We start from the raw sequence: 18,354 nt of genomic DNA on the forward strand, positions 1-18,354 counted from the left end.
CTGTACGCGATATACCTTACTGAATTAAATGAGTGAATATTCAAAAAGTGTGTTCAGGTTCGCCCCAACTGTACATAACATCGCAAATCGTATTTTATATGCACCATGCTATGTTTAACTTTGGAGTATAGTTCAGCATTGTAGGGCTGTATCTAAGATAAGAGTTTAAATGCGATTAATCATGTGTATTGCGACCAAATACGTTTTGGGAGTGGTGGTCATAGCTACGTTTTTGTGGTTACAATGGGGACTGGTGGCTTCGAGTTAGAACCAGAGCAATGGTTTCGGTCATTTAACATTGGCAATTTGGAATTGCGCCTACGTGGGCTTTCGCTAACTTAATTTTGGCTTTGACGAGCGAGTTTAAGGGTTATAATTCACCAGGATTAGGCATTAAGTTTGGCGGCGGGGCGGGGGTGGGGCTATCATTTACAGCTATGGCTTTTGGCAGGGGTATAATGTAATACAGGCATCAAACCCAGCCCCAATAGTTTTGCAGATCACTCCACGCAAAAGCGTTCCCGTTTCAAAGAGTTGAGCCCTTGGCTCAAGCTCGGACCGAGTGCGTCCCCGTTAGACACCGGGTTGACGGCTGGGGAGGAGCTTAAGCCCGTTGCTCAGCAGGTGAATCGATTTCTAACATAATCGATCCACAGATTGCCTCTACGCGGCGTTCCTCGCCAACGCTCATCTCGCGACCACTTCAAGCTTTCACGCAGGTCTCGCATTAAAACCAGCGTCAGTGTCACACCCAAAAAGGTCTCGAGCGAGGGAAGCTGGCGGCTGGAGCGCGCACGGAAGGCTCAACTCGGCGTTCCGCGCGGGGAATCGATTCGTGCGGGAGAATCGCTGCCGGCGCGAAGTCGTGACTCGCGCCGTGGGAGCCCGGATGTTGTCACCTCCGCTGCCGAGGTCCGGGCCGCGCCTCCCGCTCCGCTCCCGTCGTCCTGCAGCGCTCAGCGACGTCCGGACGCCAACATGGTGAGCCTCTCACGGGGTTCCCGGGGCCGGGAGATCCCCGGGTCAGCCGAGCGCTTGGGCGCCGCGGGCGGCGTCGCGTTGCGAGCCTCGCGACCCGCACCTTCGCGGGGTTCCGAGACCTCCCCCCACCGTTGTCGGCTGGCCGGTCCTACCGACCGAGGGCGCCCTTGCCCCGGCGGGGTTCGCTAGGCGAACGGTGGGGGGGGGGGCTGTGAGGCCTTTACGAGGCCTACGCTTTTAATACATTGTAAAATATGAGATGCAATGTTGAAATGTTTCAATTTATCTAAGATGCGTATATTTGGTTCGATGTTTACGCCTGCAACGCGCGTTGGCTGCTCTGATTTTAAATACATTAAAGCCGAGTAGCAACCGAGGAATGGAACTCGTTAGCGAATTTTTTTTTACGTCCACCGCGGAGACGGAGCGCTGAAATCGGCTCGTGTGTGTGTTAATGCTTAACTTATTTTGCACCGTTTCGCAGCCAGTTGTGCAAAATCGGAGGTGCGAATGTGTAGGCGCTACGCCGCACATCGCAGGGTCGTGAGAAATGGCGACGGCTTTGACGCGAGGCCTTCTTCATCCATCAGTGGAATGACCATGGGCAGTGGTCGTAAAAGATGATGGTGGTGGTGGTGGTATTAGTGAGGCTGATGATGATGATTGTTCGCCGCGGGATCACGGATGGGGATGGTGGCCTATGTGGCCCGGCGAGGTTTTTGGGGTCCGTGATGCCAGGGTTGGAGGGACGTGCAGTGATGGAGGTTCGTGCGGCGAGGATCGGCCTGCGCTGAGCCAGAGACAGTCGAGTATTTTATTCTTAAAGCGAGAGGAGATACAATCTCTGTTTAGTGTGTCAATAAAGCATAGGCTGGTGTGTGTCAGCGTTGCGGCAACACGAGAGTAGTACGGTATGGAATAGCACGGCCCACCGCTCCAGCCATCGCCATCTGTGACCCTATTTTAATGCACATGCTGGAGTGTGTACATGTTTGTGTACACGTTTGATTGCACGCGTTTCACACTTGCTTGCTTACATGTTAGAATGCGCACACGTGTGCGCGTGTGTTCAAGAGTGTACACGTTTAGCTTGTGTACGTGTTTCAGCGTGCACGTGTCCTTGTTTACGAGTTTTAATCCGCACACGCGCGAATGTGTACTTGTTTGTATGGGCGCGTGCTCCGCTTGTTTATGTGTTTGGATGTACACACGGTGGAATGTATTCGTAAACACGCCCGTATTTTTGCTGCAGTTTTGCTCCGACTGCAAATGAGTCCGCTGAGATGCCTTGGGGTGGCTCTTCCTTCAGTGAGCCATCTTATCTGTCTTTTGTGTGTTAGAAGCGGGCAGGCCCGTCTATTCGAAACGAAAATAGATAATGATGTTTAATAACAAACGCGCCCGCGGTAAACCCTTCTGAAATGTTATGTCAATAAGGTCCCCGTTGAAAAATATAAAAACGCAGTAATGAGCTCCCCTTTCCACGCTCTCCTGTGTTTCACACGTACGTGTAGCACGCTAATAGTCGCCCGAGTTAAATGGACTTTCTCGCCTCTTGAGTGTCTTTAAAGCTGAGCCGCCGGGAGTCACATGAGGCAATGGAAGAAGAAGAAGTAGACTAGTTAAATACATTAGTAAATAGCGTAATCGGTTAAATGATCACGACTATCTCCAATTTGTGGTGTTGGTGGAGGGGGTGGGGGCGGTTTTTATGTAAAAACAAAGCTTATTTTAGAGCACGGCTCAGTTTTCATTTGGCTCCATTCGCTGCTTATCAACATAACCTTCATTGTGTATATATTGTTCTGGCAGGTCTGGTACACGCGGACTTGTGTGAATGCGTGCCGTGTGTATGCGTGAGCTCTTCTTAAAGGTTTCGTATGATTTCTTTGCAGGGGAATGATTTGAGTTATCCGCTGGACATGTGCACGCACTGTAAGTACTCACCCGATTGAACGCGAGTTGGTGCTTTAAACGAGGTGCCCAGGGGAGCGCCGTTATTTGTGTGATCAGTACGAAGGGCGCCTGACCTGGGGTTCTCTTGCTTGTTACTTAAAGAAATGATCAGGATTCTTGCACGTTTAACCTTTCGTATGGTTCGGATGTGTGAACGTTTATGATGTCTTAAAATAAAGAGTGACTCGATTGCTGGCGGCACAGGCACAGCTGTACGTGTTGTGTGTGTGCAGTTATATCGCTTGCCTTACCCTTGCCAAGGTTTTGTCCTCTCCAGTAAACTAAAATCCAAGCGCCTTTACCGAATTCGCACTGTTTGGTTGTTATTAATGTGGTCGTAAATTTTCTACGCAGTTTTATTTACAGAGACATACATTGACGGAGCCAATTAATGATGATGTTAACGACCGTCACGAATGTTATTTAGAAAATGATTTTTAAACAGATGCCCATCAAGTAAGATTACCTTGCTGCGGCCATCCTTACCAAATGTATCTCACGAGACTAAGGGGGGGATACGGCCCCATAATAGGGGCCAAGATGTCGCTGGTGGCGTGACCTTGTGGCGTGTCAAGCTGCAAGCTCCGACCCCATGGGCTTGCGGAGAGCGCCAGCACCCGGGAACACGTGTCCCGCACAGGTTGGCCATTGTGTGCCCGTGTTTGCCACAGAGGGGAGAGTGGGAGACTGGTGAAGATTGCTTTGGGGAGGGGGGGGAATGCAGTTGTTTTTGTTGTCCTAGCTGCTGCGGAGCATTCTCTACACAGTTTGGATGTTAATTTATTTCACGGTTTCTTTCCAAAGTACCCGTGCTAAAAAGGTAAATCTATTGAATGTTAATCTTTGTGTTGACTGAGAATAATGTAAATAATGATACAGTTAGTGTGAATGTTAAATTATTTACGTAATTATTCAACAAGTTGTGGCGTGTGAATTATTGCTCATTAATATTCCACATCTACTTACAGAATTTACTATTGCCCCCACATCTGCCTGTGCAACACGCTTTAGGCCCACTGATGATTTACATGCTGCATTAAACGTTACCTATTATACGTTTTCAGAGAGAAGTCTAGTTATTTTGGAATGCTGTGAAAGTTAATATTTCAGTTTTGTATTTGGCTCCCGGAGCTCAGAGGCCAGATGTACGTTACGTGATTCTGAGAAATAGCATCATGCTCTTGAGTGTTTGGAATTTGTGTACTGGTTATCATTGAGGTACAGCTCACGCAGTTGTGCAGTCCTATTGAAGCACAGGTGGTATATTAGAGTATACTTAAATAATTCAGGCATATTGAATATAAGTTGTGAATGTACAGCATTTTGCTTTATTTGCTCTATGCTATTGTTACAGAGCTCGTCATCCTTTGAGTTTTAGGTCAACTTTAACATTGCATCATCACAATGGAGAATGTATAGTGCCTTGGCATTATTAGCGGACTACATGCTTAGCAATTGACCTCTATGTGTCCATTTATAGTTGCTGCCGTTATGTTTAATGTCAGTAGGTTTGCTGAACAATGGTCAGCATTTGCATCTCAATAAACATATTACGGTTGCTTCATGGTTAATTAAATTACTTTGAAGTGCGTATAAAACATCGCTTCAGGTTATCACGCAGAATATATTTACATGCGTGCTTTACAGACATTTAACATTTTGATTTAAAGCTTTCGTGACTGCAGTAATTCATATTCTTAGCTCTTTATTTTATTGTTTCCCTTCAACGTGACTTTACCGAAAGAGCTAAGAATATAGACATTTAACAATTGGAGTGAAGTGGTGGGGGGGGCAGTGATTACTGCAGTGCACCACGAACACGGTCACTTGAATTTGATTCCCAGACCTGTCTAACGTCAGTGACGAGATATCTGAACAGGTCTTCAGCTCTCCATTTTTCCTGCCCACACTGACCAGCGTGGTGAAAGTGTGGCCAAGCCCACACAATTGACACAATTTGGGGAGGCCTTCCAGAAGTAGATTGGCAAATGGCTGTTTTTTATATTGCAATTAAACATACATTTTTTAATTGTTCTTGAGGCCCACTGACATTTTCCATTTCATTAAATTATTAGTGGGGGAAATAATACCAATTAATCCAATTATTCACTCTTTGACTTAAAGCTGTCATGACTGCAGGAATTCATATATTTATTTTTTATGAATATAAGAATTTACTGAAAGACCCAAAGAATATGCACTCCTTCAGTTACTGTTTGAAATAGCTGATGGATAATCTGTCGAAGTGCTTGACTCTGATGTTGCCTTTTTGTTGGATTTGCAACTTAATAAACTTTTTTTTATTGTGCTGTACTTATAGCACGATATTTTGAGTTCTATGTCAAATAGAATAAGTTCACATTTGAAGGAATTATAGAGAGATCAAGAGACTCAGCCCTGGTGGCTGTAGTATTTGTAATTTAATTACACAAAGACCCCACTGCAGACTAATGACATTAGCTGAAAATCTGCAGTTGCAAGCAAGTTCTTTTTTATACTCGCAACTTGCATTAACGTAATGAATCTGTTAATACAATCTATGGACTCACCATTGTTTAATCATTCCATTTGTTACTTGGCAATCCTACAAAACTGTCTCAAGTTTTTAATTACCGCAATTGCCTCTGAAGGCCACGAGTGCCGAATAACTTCATCAGCCATTTTCTGTCCACTGCAGGATGAGGATCTGCTGTTGACCACGACTGTGCATGTTTAAAAAGTCCCGTTTGTTTCGCCACCGTGCAGTTGACGCAGACGAGATAAAACGGCTGGGGAAGCGATTCCGCAAGCTCGACTTGGACAACTCGGGTTCGCTGAGCGTGGACGAGTTTATGTCTCTTCCCGAGCTGCAGCAGAATCCTCTTGTGCAGCGCGTCATCGACATCTTCGACACCGATGGCAATGGGGAGGTCGACTTCAAAGGTAGGAGCCCCCAGCGAACTAACGCCCTACTGCGATTACCAGCCGCCGCTTCTCGCGTTTGCTATCGCAGGTTGATATCCATATCACTCGATCGTCACCCACACGATCGAGTTCACTCAAGCTGCCAGCTGTTGCCATATGCTGTAGTCCTCGAAAACGTTTCATGGTTAGCATCATGGTCACATGTAGTAGGGGTGGCTCACGTGTACCGACGTGGTGCCAAATCAGCATGCCAAGTCAACCGTAGCGACGCACCAGGGGCCTGTGTACAGAATGTGCTTGTAAAGTCGGGCAGGCAGGAATTATGGCCAGATACTTAATTTTATAAAGGGAAAGTGTATAAAAATTAAAAGACAATTTGGGTGTCCTTGTGAGATTGCATATCTGGAGGTGTGGCCATGGTTTCTCGCGATTACATCATCATGCCACTACTGAAATTCCCCGAGGCAGCACGAACCTACGTATTGCAACGTTAGTGGCCATCTGTACAAAAGTAGGCTGTGCACAGTGTGAGTGTATGGAATTTACTTTTGCTGTAAACTTTGTTCACAGAATTCATCGAGGGTGTTTCTCAGTTCAGTGTTAAGGGAGACAAAGATCAGAAGCTGAGGTGTAAGTTGCTATCCTTTGTTCGCATTATGATTTATAATTAATCACAATGTAAGAATTTACTTAATTTTCATAGATTTGGAATGCATTTTTGCACGTAAATCCTTTCTGCTTCACATTGTGAAGCCTAACATACAATTGTGTGCAACCGTGTGTTTGTCCTACAGAACTTGACATTTTCGTATGGGTCTTTTTTTTATCTTTCCTTCACGCCTGACAGTTGCCTTCCGAATTTACGACATGGACAAGGATGGCTACATCTCAAATGGGGAGTTGTTCCAGGTGCTGAAGATGATGGTGGGAAACAACCTCAAAGATACACAACTTCAGCAGATCGTTGACAAGACCATCCTCAACGCCGACAAGGATGGGGATGGACGGATATCTTTCGAGGAGTTCTGCGCCGTGAGTTTTTCCTCCCAACCTTTGCCTGCGTAGGGCCCACTTAGCGCGCATCGCGACACCTGTGGATTGGTTGTGCTCGTTGTGTTGTGGAAATCTCTGTTGTGTGTATTTTTTTGCAGGTGGTGGGAGGCCTAGATTTCCATAAGAAGATGGTTGTTGACGTCTAATCTGCCAATGCCTGGCGTCTACATGCGTACCGTTTGCTGTGTGCACACTCGTTTACTGCTTTGAAATGCGGCTGTCTGGCAGCCAAGCCCAGTGAGCCATCTACTCCTGCTGTACTCAAGTAGTGCCATTTTGTTTAAATTTCTTTAGTCTCAAAAACAAAACACAAACTTAAGAGAATCGCAGCGTGGGCAGTAAATCGATATATCTGTTCTGGTCTCCTCTTGAGTATAAGGTGCCCTAGCACTCCATGGCGTTGTGCAATGACTTGCCAGCGGCCTTGTACTGTGCCAGTCAACGAGATGATGACAAGCACGACAGTATTTAAAACTCCTGGCTGTGAAACGTACCGACTGCTTCATGTCCACCCTGCTCCCCTGCAGAACAGCCTGGGGAGTCACCGCGAGCCGAGTATGAATGCTTGTTACTTTTGCATGTTTGAGACAAATGTAACTTCATAATGAGATTTTGTTAAAGATATATACGAGTGCATTACACCAACTCCAGTTTCCTTGATGTTATATATTAAATTATTGCGACTTTACACGCATCTTATAGATATTTGTTTACCTGGAAATTTTAAGTCTAGCTAGATATTTATAAAGAAACGTAGCGTATGTTTATATTGCAATTATTTATAAAACTGAATTTTCCGCACCACAGAGATAGCATAAAAAGTTACACTGCAAATGCTTTAAACTCTATTTTGAAAAATGTTTTGTTTCAAATAGACTCGTACAAGAACATATTTCATATTAAGTTGAAACACGAGGTGGTCTTAATGTCGTGAAGTGCAGATCTATCGTTTTTCACTCTCTTCAAGTAATATTCAGCACTTCAAACAAATACTCTGAGCTCCTGGGCAAAGGGGATAACTGGGAGCCTTCGCCTGTATTTTCGGCACTTTCTGCTAAGGGTATATTGGCCTTAAATGTTGCCTCTGTGCAGGAAGGGGGAGTTGGTGTAATGCGCTGGCAGTGTTCTGGTGCCTGGTCCGTGTTTAGCATGCAGTGTGAGTGGCCGGCTCCCAGCAGACGACGCACACGCGTGTGCATGTGTAACGCAGCACCCCTGTGCCCTCTGTGGTATGTGCTGTCGCCGTGACTTTGCTTGCCTCACGTGTCGCTGTCAGTCGCGGCCGCACGCCTTCCCGGGGTGCGTAGCATGCGCTCTTCCTCCGCCTGGACGTTTGTCCGCTCGCCCGCCTGACAGTCCTCCCGCTGGTCCATCCATCCTCCCACCCACCCACACACTCGTCCGCCGTCCGCTGCCCTACCCTCCATGCGTAGGGATAAGCTTTGCGCATGCTTCCACCCTGTAGCCGGGCAAGGGTCTGCACAGTCTTCTTTATTTTTTTAAATGAAAAACTTTTTACTTCGTACGACATTTGTAAATTGTAATTTACTTTTTTTTGCTTTCAATGCAACTCAGACAATGCCAAACAGGTCTGAATATGGGGGGGAGGGGAGGGATGAGTTTCCAGCAAATGGCCAGCTAGCAATCGATACAGAACAAATGCTTATGCGACGCAAAAAGGGACAATGAAGAGGGAAGCTAACAAACGTTCAAAGTTAAATATTTTCGTCGTGGTATAATTTTTGCGCGAAGTTCATTACTCAATGGAATGTTGAGTATATCTGTATCAAATAATTATCTTTATTTAAATGAGTTTTTTTTTGTCAAAGTATAACTATAATATTCCAGCACAGTTTGATAGTGAAGTGAATGCTTTGTCCTGAGTGTGTGGTTTGGTCCCGGGTCACTGATGAGTACCTATCTTATAGGTATGCAATATTTTTGGCAGACGTTTAAAACTGGTGATTGTTTAAATCGAGCAGTTTGTGCGAGACAACTGTCACGCACGGCTTTAATTTTAATTTTTTTTATCTTCGATGGTGCGCACTTGAATGAGATTGGCCTTTGTTATGTAGTATTGCTTTTATACATTTTAACCGTGTAAAAGCAACTTGGCAGCTGTTAATATGCTCAAATGACAACTGGTATACAACTGTGTTTATATTGCTACATAATTAGCGTACACATTTAGCGTGAAACTGTTCCCGTACTGCATTTTAGTAGACTGGTAAAAACTGCGATGAAATTGAGCCTGCTGTGCCTTCTCGTATAACCTACGTGTCAGAATGCTGTAAACTCGCACGCATTCAACCGAGTACAATAGCGGTCATTTTCATCAAGTGAACCTTATGGCGGTACCCCGGGGTACCACAGTACCCCGGCTCTCGCACAATGTCCGTGATGCGGTAATTTTTAGTCTGTTGATGGTCGGCGATGCGGCGATTGACTCAACTCGACGAGCTGTACACGGTGCACCACCACGGTGCGTACGAGCGTTCAGGGTTTCAGCCCAATCGTCCTCGCTGCGTTTCGCCATCGCGGAGTAGCACCGATTTCAGATTGATTGGTACACCCAGTCGCGGAGTGAAGTACACACCCCTGAAAAAAAATAGTGTCCCAGAAATAAAAGATTTAATTGGCTCGGCCATTTTGTATTATTTGCTACCCCGGGGTACCGTCACAAGGATCAAGTGGCTAATTAACAGCGGCGCTAAGAGAATTGGTGCTAATGCTTTTATTTTAAGTGTTCCATTGTCCACGTCTAGTCGTAGTAAGTTTCCATATATTTTAACAGGCAATATTAAATCACTGGTGATGGGATTGTCCGAGTGAACAGGGGGGGGTGGTATGCTAGCAGGGTAGAGTTGGTGTATATTTTATGCCGTGTAAATACATTTCATGTTTTTTTTTAATACAAGCTCCCAACATACACAACACATACTTTGGCTTAACAAAATGAAATTCAGTTTGCGAATTAACTTAAATAAACACGGAATCTGTATTGATTGATCTTGGCAGAAGTAATGAATTGAAAATTATGTTCTCATGCAATAGACTTCGCTGTTTGGCTAATGGTTTAGTTTTAACAGGTACCGCATTGCACAGTCACTAAGGTAATTTTGGTATTGCCGTAAACAGGTGACCGTATTTTAACATGCATTTAATGTTGGTGGCTGGTGCTTTGCAAGCAGATTTTTACCAGTCTAAGCAGGCAGTTGAACGTTGTTTTCGGGATGCACAATAACAATGCTTCATTTAGTAGGTGCATTTTACTGGTTGCTTATTATGCTGTTTTATGTCGAAAATTTAATTATATTTGGGTAAAGGACAATTGGTTGTTTATTAATTCTATAGATTGTGAGGCCCTGCACGCATGCATGCAAGTAGCTGGATTATGGACTGGCTTGCAAGTCAAAGCGTCTTGCCACCTGAACTGATCTTAAGGTATTGCGCTGGAATACAATGAGAAAGTATAGGTTGTATGTCACGAGATAATTTAATCATCGGCAGGAGTTGCTTAAAATTGCTCGGAACGTAGCAGCCATTTCCTCATTTCAATTGCGTACAGTCGCAAACTCAATTATGGAAACGCCTTTCTACTGAAAGTGAGCATCTGTGATGTGACTGGGTTAATGACACCATGATGCGTGTGCATGTATCTTGCATGAAAACATTCGTTGGTAAAATTTTTTATTGAAATATGCATGTAAAGCACGTAGGCGATTGACCGGTAAAATGCACTGCTTTGGTGCACCCGTTCACATCTAAAACGCATGTCGGGACAATGATCACATTGAGGAATTGAGTTTGCAATTGATCACGTGGGCTGTTTTTGGAAAGAAAAACAACTTTTGTAATTAAATCTGAGAACGGCTGTACCAGTTTTACATGATCCTGTCTTGCATGAGGAACTTTTAAGAGTCTCGTGATTGGTGAGAGCACGTGCGCTCTTTAACTCAGTGGCGTGGTCATGTAGCACTAACCTAGAGTACATAATGCAAGCGTGGCATGGTGACCTTTGCTTATTGTTGAAGTACGTAGGTGATTTGAGTTTGTGCTTTCCATCGATTTCAGTACTAGGTATTTTTCAGCTTTTTTCCTGGTTAGTATGAACGTTTCTTAAGTGCAATGTTTCCCTGCATGGCATATCTGACGGAGGGACAGTTGTATATAAGTTCGTAGCTGCTTGCGTGGCAGGATGAAACTAAACGCAATGTCGCCAATTGCTAGCGGGAATTGTATGCAAGGAGGAAGCCAAAGTATTTGTGTATTTCGAATATGCCTGTTTATTTTATAAATCAATCCCAAGCATGACGTTGACTTTAATAAAAATGTGAGTTGAAGTCGTTTGTAGTGTAGTCTAAACGGCACTTAGAGAAACAGCAGTCATCTGCACATTCTTTCGTTTGGGATGGTTTGGAGTCTCGAGGGAATTTTGATGCAATATTACCTGTTTTCTGTGAGCTATTCAAAAGGGGAAAAAAACGTTAAAAAATATCCTTTTAAATATATTAATATTCCATTTTAAGTTTTACATGACACACTATAGAGATCACCTTCACTTATCGGATCATGGTAAAGCACTAGCAGGAATTTGAGCGAACCAATATCGTGCAAATTATGTTTTGGATGCAATAATGTAATATTATAAAGAAAACATTTTCATCATGCAAGATGGAACCACCAATTGCAATTTTTTTCCAGCCAAAGCAATGAAGCTTGTGTGATTTTCTACACATTCATGCCAATTGTTGGCCATGATGCATGCAATTGAAAACTTGATTTTTTTTTCAACTTTTGGGTCAAAAATGATCTCGGCAAAGGAAAAATTGTTTGCGAACGGGGTAAAAAGGCAGTGAGCATAAATTGGAATAGATTACAAAGTTTCAGATTCGCATTAAACATTCACGATAAAATCGGGCATGAACATTCCCTTGAATCTGCACAACAATTAAGGAATAAAATTCGTGTGTGCGATGCTATGGAATAAAGTGTGTCGGTCACGTGGTAACTCGTGTGATATTTGCTTGAATTGGAATTCCGCATTCAATTGTACGATAACTTCACAAGAAGAAGCCTGTGACTTTTTTGCATGCCCGTTAGCCATAATTAACGTATTTAGCAGCAGCTTCTCTCCGCGTATGGTAAGTGTAAACGTTGCAACTCGATGATTCTGAAATACAAATTTAATCGTGCGTTTGCTGGGATGTAACAAATGAGCTGCAATAATAGGAACCGAATTGTGATATTTTTTTGTACATAAATGAAAATGGGCTGTGCTCTTTGCATGTTTATGGATTTGTACATTTATACATGTAAAATTTGTATCTGTTGTCAAAAGAATGATAATAAATATTTGTTTAAAGTTATGGTGTCTCATCGGTGTTCATTTGTTGTCCGTTTTTTTGTTTACAAGGCTACAAGCGGAAAGAAGTACGGATTCTTCCATTTATTTCATTTTTTAAAAATCTCGTGACACGTGTTGTCAAATTGTGCGTGCAAGCCGGCAATGTTTTTTTAGTAGTACCGTATGTCACCCCCCTGCAGCTACTAGAGGTGGTACCATTCACAGCAACGTCAAAATAAATACAAATAAATACAGGGACTCATCTACTTACGAACGAGTTAGGTTCCAGAGGTCTGTCTGTAAGTCAATTTCTTCATAAGTCCAACTTTACTCCTGTCGATTCCAAACATGTTGTATACAGCATGTACACTAAACATGGAATGGCTTTAAAAAGTGTATAATCTGTAGATATAGATGCCACTGGTTCATGTTCTGCAGATTTAGATGCCACCACCGCCATCTTTTGCGCAGCGGTTGAACTTACAACTCGGTTTGAACAGGCAACTGAACATATGGATAGGTTTGTTCATATCTCTGAAAGTTCGTAAGTCGAATGATCCTAAGTTGAGTCCATGCTTCAAATAGTGACCCTGAACCGTGGCAATTCACCAAATCGCCAGGAGGGCTGTTCAATTCGTCTCGAGAAATGATATTACTATGCATGTTGAACCTCTTTCGCACTTTACGTAAACGTGCTAATCGGAATTTAAAAAAAAAGTTCTAATTTGTCATCGAGCACCTGTCACGCACGCACAGAATAAGGTTATTTTGCACGGTAGGTTTTATGCAGATCCAACCACATGCCAACGTTGCATTTTTACCGGTAGGGCATCATCTCGCAGGTCTTGTCTCTCAACCCTGAGGGCGTTCATCATCACAAGAGACAGCCGTCAGTAACTTCATGGTCCCACTGCTACCTGGACGCGGGGATTGTGGCCAGGATGGGGTGGCGGTGGGGGGTGGGGGTCCGGGACATCCGGCGATCCACAAGTGAGGCCACACAGCCTTTGCTGGAGGGCTCCTGGGAAATCCCCAATTATAGGAGGCGGGTGTGGTGGAGGGGGGGGGTCCTGGGAAGACTGCAACGCCTGGTGGTGGTCAGTCGGAGAACCACGTATGTCGCTTTATTTGGGTAAAAAAAAGTGTGATTGTGCTGCCAAGGTCAACATAAAGCCCTCTGATGACGGTCAGGGCTGCCATTGCCTCCCTTTCGGGTCACAGCGCCCCCTCGTGCCCGAGTGACGCGCGGCCCCGCGCCACTCCGGCAGCTGCCAAACCACTGGGCTGGGTTCAAGACCTTGGCACCGTTGAGTCCAGACCGTCGGTCACGTGACATTACAATTACACAATCATTGTTTCCCACTCATGGAGTTGGCCCAAACATGCCAATGTATGACCCGAGGGAGCCACTGGAGATGTGGACTTTTAAATCTAGATTTAGAAGTGCTTTTTGTTTTTCGTTTGTTGTCCCCCCTCCGCACGTCCGATTAGCACAGTTGGCTACGTACGGTGCGAAAGAAGTTCAACATACAGTACATACATAGAACTCGGGCAATTGTTGGCTCTTGTTGAGAGCGAAACCTGCGCGTGATACATTATACATTAAATTCGCTTACAGGTCATTGTAATTAATATAAACGACACGATTTCAGCAACTGCAATTGACCCCGGGGTCTGGCTCGAACTCCGCGCCTCCCATCTCCTTCATCCGGCTGCAGTCCCCTCTCACTGCTGGCACAGACCCACAGAAGTGGAGCACTCGCGACTCTTCGTCGCTTAGCTGTGCTTCAACACCTAACGACATTCAGGAACTATAAAGACTTTGACCGCATCCAGTGTGACTCCTGCTCACGGCCAGCGTATTTGTTGAATGTACAGTGCGTAATGTATGTTTTTGTTTTCTCTCAAAGCTGAATTAAGCAATCAACCCGAATTATTAAACCGGTTCACCAACACAGCCGCTCTGATGAGGTCATGCCACCTATGAAAAGACTGGAGTCAAGCAGCTATTCCACGCTAGAGCTGAGCTCTTATTAACGCCTGATAATGCTGGACGTAATCTCCAGCGAAACGTCGGACAGCATTGCCAACATTTTGGTTACTTTTCAATTCCTCTGGTTTGCCGAAAAAACCCCCCAAAACTAATCGGTATATTTGTCCACGTGACAATTTAATTGGCTCTTGCTGGGTGGTGGAGGGTTTTTATTGAGAGACTCACATTTTGCCTGCACCACGACTTGACCCCAAATGCAAATACATTTTGAATGACAGTTTCGTGTCATCTTCTTGGTTCTTTCGGTAAAGTCACGTAGAAGGGAAATAATGAAATAATAAAAATTAAACAATAAAAATCTCAGAAAAAGTATCATAATTGTATTGGTTTTTTATTATTATTATTTTATTATTTCCATTCTACGTGACTTTACCGAAAGAACCAAGAATATGAATCCCTGTAGTCACGAAAGCTTTAAAACGAAATTTCGTGTCATCTTTTGTGCAGTCGTTGGTGGTGTGGGCGAGACCCCGTCTGGCGTTGAGAACCCGGATTCAAACCCCGACGCTCATTGGACTCGGGTCAACTTCTCTGACCCCCGGGATCCACCCGGTTACCCTGTCCACTGGCTCTGGGTTCTCATTTGATTGCAGTCATCGACGGTGGCCACCAGGGGGCAATGTTCACCGTTGAAACTCACTCGGTGGGAACCTTTCCTCGACCTCCCAACAACCATTTGATTTCTCGCTCCTTTCCATCGCCTTAAAACAACCGCACCAAACTTCAGTCAAAGTGAACATTGAGGCGATGCCCATCGTACAATCGTTGAGCCAGTGGTGGCAATTCCACATTCCCATGGCAGGGGCGAGTCTGGCTGAAGGACATACCACATTTGGCTTCCCCCCCCCCCCCCCGACATCGTGGTGTTCGTTTCTAGTGGTGCCTGGAGGGCTGATGGCTTGAGTCAACACCCAACCACGGTTTGAACTCAAAAATCCCGTCCGGCACTGGTCGCGTCAGACCTCACTCTTGAGCGAGCGACGTTTCGAGACGGTAACTCCGGCACTTCAGTCGACGTGCAACGATGCGTTGACTCATCGATGAATATTCATTCTGAAGCACACGATACGCGCACCGAGTTGCGTGTGCGCAGCGATCAATGTTTTATGATTTGTAGTTGCTGCGCCGATGCAAGCGTGGATGGGGGGGGGGGCAAGATAGGGGAACGAGCACGCTGGGGTGAGAGAACGCACGCATGGGAGAGACGGCGCTTTACTTAGAGACGGTAAGGGGGCTTGGGGCAGGGACGCGTCGCTCGAAGGGACGATGGCCGCGGTGGTCGAGACTCAGGACGGAGTGGCAGCCAAAGGGAGGGAAACGCGCCCAAGGGGACGTCCACCATAGATATGGGAGGAAGGGGGCTTCATTATGTAGTGCATAGAACACGGTTGCTGATGGTCAGGGTATATTGCACGTAATAATATCGTGTGGCGTCAATAACAGAGGTTTTTGAGTTAATGACAGATTTATATTTAGGCGAACGAACCCAAAACACCTCTTATGGATATTGGTCGCAAAATCCTACGTGTTAAACTGATCATGTGACGTACCCAGCTACTAGAGGCCGCAAAACTCACCGCAATGTGATCAAAATAACAATAACTGAATCTAATTGAAAACCAAGAATTTGCCACGAGTCGTACAAGTCTCATAAACGATCATATGCGAAATAACATTTCATGCAAGTAGCATGCAAAGGCGTAAGTGGGCATAAACTGTAATCTTCGAAGCCCACCCACCCCTGGCAATAATCATAATCAGATATGATTATAATCTGAAACAAGCATCACGAGCTATTCTTATAATAATGCATCATAATCAGTAGTGATCATTATTCGCTTCGCTCTATGCAACTGCTGTGTGGAAGGCCTCCCCACAGGCAGTCGGCCACCTTCTTCAGGGCCTCACGGCCTCTTTCCCTCGGGGTCCCACCGTCTCCGTTCTCATCATTGCCTCGGGCGGCTTGCGGAGGCATCTTCACAAAGCGAGTTTCTTCCCCGTGGCCACGCGCCGCTCGCCTGTCCTTCATTAGCGCGCGGTCTTTTTTTTTCTTCTTCTTCTTCTTGTTGGGATGTTCTGTGGAAATACCACACGTGCTGAAATCCGACATCAATATTGTACCCCGGGAATTTCAAAGCCCGAGTTTAATTAATGCCGCGCGATCAACGGGATCCCAGCACTCACAAAGCCAATTACACGCAGTTCTAATTATCTTTTAATTATTGCCGTACAATATTTAGTATCGAAAGACGGGGGATGCCTGGCCCAACGAATGGGAGGATGCAAAGTCACAAATGACCCCCCATTAGAGTGGACTCGTGCTAGCTGTTTGCTTGAGTGTTTCGCTGCATCTGATCATCCCATCTGCCTCGGCTTCATCCATCTGGACGGACGGCGGATGCCTCGTAATTGTTTTGGGTTTAATAACGCTAAAGCTGTTGATTGCTTCTGGGCGAGCAGGGGTGACCCAACTCACACCTTTGCCTCTGTCCATATTATGGCACTGAATTGTTTATTCCCAACACCTGTGCTAAAACTCTCACACACACAATGCCTCCCCCCCCACCCCCCGTATTGCCTTTAACAAGACTCTTGTGGCAAGCGCTCTTCGCGAGCACCTATTTTGGTAGGCGAGTGGGTTGCGAACCCCACGCCCGGCCGCCTTTGTCTCTTCAATGATGTTGTTTACAAACCTCCACAGGTCACTCATTTGAGGCTGAGTCGACCTAGGAGAGGCCCCGGACCGGTTCAGATATTCGTTACTGAAGTTGGTCGCGAGCGGGAATCGGTCCCCGGGTCGCTAGATTTGTAACAGCGCTAACCATTGCGCCACCGCTCCCCCGCTCCCCATTCACACACACGCACGTACACACAAGGCAGACGTTCACCAGGGATGCAGTGTGACGTGACACTCGTGGAACCTGCAACAAAAAATCATTATCCTCATAAGTTTTCATCTATCCACTGCTGGATGGTCTCTTGAAGCCGTCACACCAACCCTTTGTTGGCATTTTCCCGGAATTTTGGCAAATGGCTAACAGACACCCCAAGCAACATTTTGGATAAACATTCACGGTGTGGTTGAGTTGGTGTGTTTCCACCCGTCAAACACGAAGCCAGTGCAGCAGCAGCAGTCACAGTGACTGTGTAGGGTTAGTAGCAGCAGTAGTCACAGTGACTGTGTAGGGTTAGTAGCAGCGGTAGTCACAGTGACTTTGTAGGGTTAGTAGCAGCAGTAGTCACAGTGGTTGTGTAGGGTTAGTAGCAGCAGTAGTCACAGTGACTGTGTAGGGTTAGTAGCAGCAGTAGTCACAGTGGATATGTAGGGTTAGTAGCAGCAGTAGTCACAGTGACTGTGTATGGTTAGTAGCAGCAGTAGTCACAGTGACTTTGTAGGGTTAGTAGCAGCAGTAGTCACAGTGGATGTGTAGGGTTAGTAGCAGCAGAAGTCACAGTGGATGTGTAGGGTTAGTAGCAGCAGCAGTCACAGTGGATGTGTAGGGTTAGTAGCAGCAGTAGTCACAGTGACTGTGTAGGGTTAGTAGCAGCAGTAGTCACAGTGACTGTGTAGGGTTAGTAGCAGCAGTAGTCACAGTGACTGTGTAGGGTTAGTAGCAGCAGTAGTCACAGTGACTGTGTAGGGTTAGTAGCAGCAGCAGTCACAGTGGATGTGTAGGGTTAGTAGCAGCAGCAGTCAGAGTGGTTGTGTAGGGTTAGTAGCAGCAGCAGTCACAGTGACTGTGTAGGGTTAGTAGCAGCAGCAGTCACAGTGGATGTGTAGGGTTAGTAGTAGCAGCAGTCACAGTGATTGTGTAGGGTTAGAACAAGCAGTAGTCACAGTGGTTGTGTAGGGTTAGTAGCAGCAGTAGTCACAGTGATTGTGTAGGGTTAGTAGCAGCAGCAGTCACAGTGATTGTGTAGTGTTAGTAGAAGCTGCAGTTACAGTGGATGTGTATGGTTAGTAGCAGCAGCAGTCACAGTGGATGTGTAGGGTTAGTAGCAGCAGCAGTCAGAGTGGGTGTGTAGGGTTAGTAGCAGCAGCAGTCACAGTGACTGTGTA

General features: G+C 45.5%; 1 protein-coding gene across 1 annotated transcript; it reads left to right on the top strand.

The window, feature by feature from the left end:
* The first annotated feature begins 646 nt into the window (after positions 1-646).
* LOC116948440 (calcineurin subunit B type 1-like) lies at positions 647-12,263 on the top strand. The gene is made up of 6 exons (XM_032965121.2): positions 647-981; positions 2,877-2,916; positions 5,683-5,859; positions 6,412-6,471; positions 6,689-6,873; positions 6,993-12,263. Exons 1-6 carry the CDS (start codon positions 979-981, stop codon positions 7,038-7,040), a joined length of 513 nt encoding a protein of 170 aa, XP_032821012.1. The 5' UTR covers positions 647-978; the 3' UTR covers positions 7,041-12,263.
* The last annotated feature ends 6,091 nt before the right edge of the window (positions 12,264-18,354 follow it).

This window comes from Petromyzon marinus, chromosome 33 (assembly GCF_048934315.1).
Source record: "Petromyzon marinus isolate PM22_M1 ecotype Great Lakes invasive population chromosome 33, UKy_Petmar_22M1.pri1.0, whole genome shotgun sequence".
Classification (NCBI taxonomy): Eukaryota; Metazoa; Chordata; class Hyperoartia; order Petromyzontiformes; family Petromyzontidae; genus Petromyzon; species Petromyzon marinus.